Raw genomic sequence first — 5,862 nt, forward strand, 5'->3', positions numbered from 1 at the left:
AAATCCCTTGTTTCCCATTTCATTGATCTCAAAAATACATGCGGGCGGGCAGCTCATTATCCATTATTCATTATAGATATTTCCAAAATTCATAACTAACTTACAGGCAGTGTTGGGCAAGTTACTTTGTAAAAGTAACTAGTCTTGCAACCGAACTATTTAGTTACAGCCGGTTACATATTACCCATAAAATAAAGTAACTATAATAATATTACATATTATATTACTTTGTGTCCACAGCCTTGAGCTGTCACGTGTGAAACTACCACTTTATCATGTGACATGATTGCGTTGTTGGACAATCTGCAAATCTTGATTATTAGTAAGAAGCTGGTGAATAAACTTCATTCAGTAGGCTTCATTACTTTGTTTTGGCTAGGCGTTACTCAGAGGATTACTAACGAGATTGGTAACATAGTTACTTGTAGTTATAATATTACGTAATGTTAGACTCGTTACAGTAACTATATTACTTAGGTAACGCGTTACATTTGTAAGTAAAGTAACTTAGTTATATTACCCGTTTTTATAGCGTATTTCGTTATATTACTTAATTACCATAAAAGTAATAATATAACGTAACGCGTTACTTATGTAACGCGTTACGTAATATGAGCAGTATTGAGAGTAACACTGCTCATATTATGAGCAGTGTTGGTAGTGTTACAGTAATATGAGCAGAAATATGAGCAGTGTTACAGTAATATGAACAGTGTTTTTTTTTTATATTTTTTATTTATTTATTTATTTTTTTAAAGAAAGAAGAACCGGCCCAAGTTGGCACTCCCATCCACCACACTCTACTCTATGCTAAGATGTTCTATAAAATGGGTTTAGCCTTTTCCTACACCTACTGAAACAGAACCTACAGAACAGAGAATAGAAAAAAAAAAAAGGAAATGGGGCTTAAACGGCCCCAAGACGCCCCTCCCCCAGTGCAAGGTCAACTGATGCTGGAACATGACCCTTAAAGGGATGACCAGAGGAGGAGCAAGAACCCCTTATGCACATGATGGCAGAGTGCAATAAGGAGAAGCCAAGACGGCAACGAAGCCAGCTCATCACCCTACAGTAGGGTGATTTCCACTTAGCTACAGGATAGGAGGAAGGCCAGGCGTTTGTAAGCCACAGTGGTGGAGGCACCCATGCCTCCAGAAGTTGAAAAAACAAGAGGACTAAAATTACCATGTTCCACCTCTCGCACTCTCTCCTCATACTGACGGCGCTGAGCAGTGTTGGGAGTGTTGGGAGTAAGCAATGTTGGAAGTAACGGGTACTTATGTAACGCATTATTCCCAACAGTAAGAATACAGTAGAAATATTTACACTAAGATCCTGAACAGCGAAAAGCTAGTTAAATGGGCTTTTTGAATGCTAAACTAGTTGCTGCTATGCAATCACAGGATAAATTATTATTATTATTATTAATGTTTTACAGCACAAAGGTACTGAAAGCCAATGGAAAGTACTGCCAAAGGCTAAATTACACTAACATAAAATTAATTAACTACAAAACTTAAAGTACACTAGAAGATAGAATTAGATAATTAATTAGTTACAGAACTGATTGGTTTCTTATAGGAAAAGTGGGGAGGTAAAGTTATGGTAATTTGTTGTAAAGTGGAGGTTTTGTCGTTCTAACACACTGGCTACAGGGACAGAGGTAGTGGAAGGTATGTACATCATTGTCATTAAACTCTTGTATGAAGTGATTCCACATATAGATGTACAATTTGTGCTTGATAGATGTTATTTGAGCTGTTAAATCCACTGTAGGTAGAGAGTTCCACAGGCGGGGTATATGGTGGAAGTAGAAATGATGAGTTAAGTTTGTGGAGCACCTGTGGTGAACCAACTTTGCAGATGAACCGAATCTAGTGTTCGATGAGCTAAATTGTAGATAGTTGTTAATATTGAAATGAGAAGTTGGTGACTTGTACGACTTGATGAAAAATAAGATGTCATTGATTTCATATATATACATTAAAGGTAGCATCTTTAGGGTCACCAAGCGAGACTTATATGTTGAATGAAAGTCATTAAGAATAAATTTAGTTGCTCTCCTCTGTATTCTTTCAAGAATGTTTATGTGTTTGATTAATGAGGGCCTCCAAATTTGGGAACAGTATAGGAGCTGAGATCTCACAAGACTGATGTATAACTTTCTTCTAGCTGAAATTGGGCAACTAACTGAGAAGCTTCTTCTTATGAGACCTAACATCTTGTACGCTTTACCTGATATTAGTTTATAATGACTATCCCAGGATAGATCCTGTGCCTCTAGCACTCCGAGATCTTTAACATACTCAGCAGTAGCAATGGGTTTGCTATCCATTGTGAAGGTGGTGTTGGATGTATCAAGTGTGGTTCTGGACCAAAACTGAATGTGGACAAATTTTGCAAAGTTAAAACTAAGATCATTATTTATAGACCAATGAAAAGCGTTGTTTAAATCTTGTTGAAGGAGATCTACATCAGATATGTCTGGATTGATTGTGTGTTTAAGGCACTTGGTATCATCTGCTAAAATAAATGGCAGAGAGGACTTGAGGCAGTTAGGAAGATCATTGATGAAAAGGACAAAAAATAGTGGTCTGAGAATGCTGCCCTGTGTGACACCAGATAGGACAGGAAGAGACTCTGAGCAGCCGTCATTAATATGAACATATTGGTGCCGATTAGTTAAGTAAGCCTTAAACCAGTTAAACAGTTTTCCAGCAATTCCACATGATCTCAGTTTGAGCAATAACTTACAGTGAGACACAGAGTCGAAGGCTTTTTTGAAATCTAAGTAAATAACATCAGACATCTTGTTGTTTTCTTTGGCATCAAGAAGCTCATTAATAAATAATAACAACTGTTGCAGGGTGGAGCGACCAGGTAAAAATCCAAATTGATGTGGAGTAAATGAGTTTGATACAAATTGAGTAGTTTGATTGAAAATAATTTTCTCAATAACCTTGGAGATGATACATAATAAAGAAATGGGGCGATAATTTGAAATAACAGTGTGATCACCAGTTTTGAAAACTGGAATTATCCAGTGAGTACGCCACTCAATAGGCAAGTAGCTCTTAGTAAGAGTTAGAGAAAAAAGATATCTTATAGGGTTGGTAAGGATATCAGCACAATATTTTAGCACCTTGGGACTGATTCCATCGGGGCCCATTGCCTTGTTTGGGTCTAAAGAGGACAAAGCCTCATAGACATTTGTTGGTGTGATGGATATGTTATTTAACACAGTATCATCAGAGCTATCTTCAGTTGTAGACTCATTTATTTCTGAATGTGGGCTTCTAGTAAAAACTGAATAAAAATAATTATTAAACAGGCTAGCTTTACTTTCGTCACAAGTAGCTTCATCAGAACCAAGGTACATACATCGTGGAAAGTACTCACTTTTAGTAAGAGATGATATAAATATAAGATGGTTGTTTCTGTTGGCAAAATTATGGATCACATTTGATTCGAAGTTGCTTTTGGCTTCAGCCATTAGTAATTGAAGTTCGTTTTCTGCATCTTGCAGCTTGTGCTTGTTATTATTTGTAGGGCTTTTTTTGTATTTTCTCCTTAAGGAATGAACACAGTTAAGATGGTGTTTGATGGTAGGAGTGAACCACTTGGGATACTGCTTTTTTCTGATGGTAAATTTGGGAACAAAATTGTGGATAGCATCTTTGAGAATTTCCTTCAGTATATTCCACACAATCTCAATATTATCAGATTTGTAGTATTCATCATCAAAGTTATAATGCTGAACAAAAGCATACAGACCCTCCCAGTCTGCTTTAGAGTAGTCATAAGTGAGGTATGAGACATGAGGTTCAGCAGTGTTTGCCCATTTGGATACGTTAAAAGTTACCATAAAATGATCAGACAAGAGGCCCGGAGGACAAGAATCAAGCACAGTTGGCTGATCAATATCAAAGTTAGTTAGTATGACATCAAGGATGTTACCCTTGATGTGAGTGGGCTTGTTGACTGACTGCTCTAGGTTCATATCAAACATCATATCACAGAAATGACAGGAAAAGTCAGACTGACCTTGGTAATTGTCCCAGTCTATGTCGTGCAAGTTGAAGTCTCCTAAGATCATTAAATGATCATAACTGGACAAAGTAAACAAATAGGTCAGAAGAATGGAGCGATAAACTTGGTCAGCATCAGGTGGAATGTATAGTAAACATATGACAATTTCTTTGCTGTACAGAGAAACTAATACTGTGATGGCTTCCAGTATATTGTGCAGTCTTGAGGTGATGTTGTTGTCTATAGCAAGCATGACTCCTCCACCACGAGACTGTCGATCATTTCTGTAAATGACATAACCAGTTGGCAAGATTTCGTTGTTTAAAATGTAGTCCTTAAACCAGGTTTCGGTAATAGCTATAATCTGGAAATCAGAACTATACACATAGTGCTGAAAATTGTTCAGTTTATTAACTAGACTACGAGCGTTCCAAAGACAGAAAGGTACTGTACCATGGTCAGGTAGTCCTTGACAACGGTGACCACCCTGAGCTAGTCAGGTGGAATTCATGGTTTCAGTGCCTGTACGTGAACTTTGATTTGGGGGAGAGGCACTGGCAGATCTGCTTTGGCTGTTAAGTACTGGAGAAAATGACTCAATATTTACAGCATTAGAATCCTTTTGAACCCTACCATCAATAACACTAGCAAATATCTTTCCATTTAGAAAAATGTTACTCCCTCTGATTCTAATTGATTTCCGGTCGCAACCGTCCTGTAAAAGTTGCCACCTTTCTTTCAGGAGCAGAGACTCAATTTGTCTGACTTGAAGTGGTAAGTCAGGTTTCAAGTTAATGCCTTCAGGGCATTGCTTTTTATTGGCTAACAAGTTAGAAGCATAAGCTGTAGAGTTGAGTTTCACTAAGATAGGTCTAGGACGTCTAGGACTGGAAGAGTATTTGCCAAGACGCACAGTGTGACGTATGGCACTTCCAGAAGTTCTTGAAGTGTCAATAGCAGAGCAGACATCTAACACCTTACAAAAATCATGCTTTACTCTTTCTAGTTTGTCAGTACCAGATGCACACTCTTCGATACCGAAGATCACAACATTATGCTTTCGTAGATCATCGTCTGAAATGTCTTGAGAAAGATTGTTGTTTTGAGGTTGCAAAGCATTAGCAGCAAGATTTGTACTTGGAGGATGTGCTGTAGAGTTTCGGGAAGGTAAACGGGACAAAACAGAATTCAACGAGTCTTTCAATTGCTTAATTTCGGCTGCTTGGTTAGCCAAAACACAGTAGACACAAAGAAATGGCTCAGATTCATCTGAGTTGGAGATTTCGGCAAAAATACGAGCTGATAAACCCGCACAACATCTGTGCATTCAGCCTTTACACCGACCTTCACAGTATATTGCTTCTACATCCTGGGCGTTAGCTGCATGCTCGTCAATGATTTTTGAACAGATACAGCAGAAAATGGAATTGCTACTGTTACTTGTTTCTTTAGTAGTAGTTTTCTGGACTTTGGAGCTTTTGTCCTCTCGACCAGGATTAGAGGAGAGACGCCGTTTCCTGGTTCGTCCCATTGATCTCCAATTAAAGCTCACTTATACACACGGAGACCTCTAATTCTTCTTGCTGGGATGCAGAGTCGCCGGTAAACCTTTTTCTTCCAATAGTAGCCACAGTCCAAATAGCAGTTAGGTAGGATTGAGGGTAAATTTCTCAGAGATCACAGATTGACAATTAAGGAACACAATCACGTGATTTTTTTTTTTTAATAATGAATAAAATGTTCAGTTGACAGCAATATGAATGACCATGAGGGAAGAGAATCTGCATGCGGGCGGAAATGGGAAACAATGAATTTTATTGGAATGGCCTTAAA

The 5,862-nt window shown here is 38.0% G+C and overlaps 1 protein-coding gene across 1 annotated transcript; it reads right to left on the minus strand.

The window, feature by feature from the left end:
• Positions 1-2,051: 2,051 nt before the first annotated feature.
• Positions 2,052-5,560, minus strand: LOC136244920 (uncharacterized). The gene is made up of 4 exons (XM_066036479.1): positions 5,374-5,560; positions 4,613-5,328; positions 2,192-4,393; positions 2,052-2,072 (listed from the first exon to the last, which is right to left on the minus strand). The coding sequence occupies exons 1-4, from the start codon at positions 5,558-5,560 to the stop codon at positions 2,052-2,054; spliced, it is 3,126 nt and encodes a 1,041-aa protein (XP_065892551.1).
• Positions 5,561-5,862: the final 302 nt, after the last annotated feature.

Source organism: Dysidea avara, chromosome 1 (genome assembly GCF_963678975.1).
Source record: "Dysidea avara chromosome 1, odDysAvar1.4, whole genome shotgun sequence".
NCBI lineage: Eukaryota > Metazoa > Porifera > Demospongiae > Dictyoceratida > Dysideidae > Dysidea > Dysidea avara.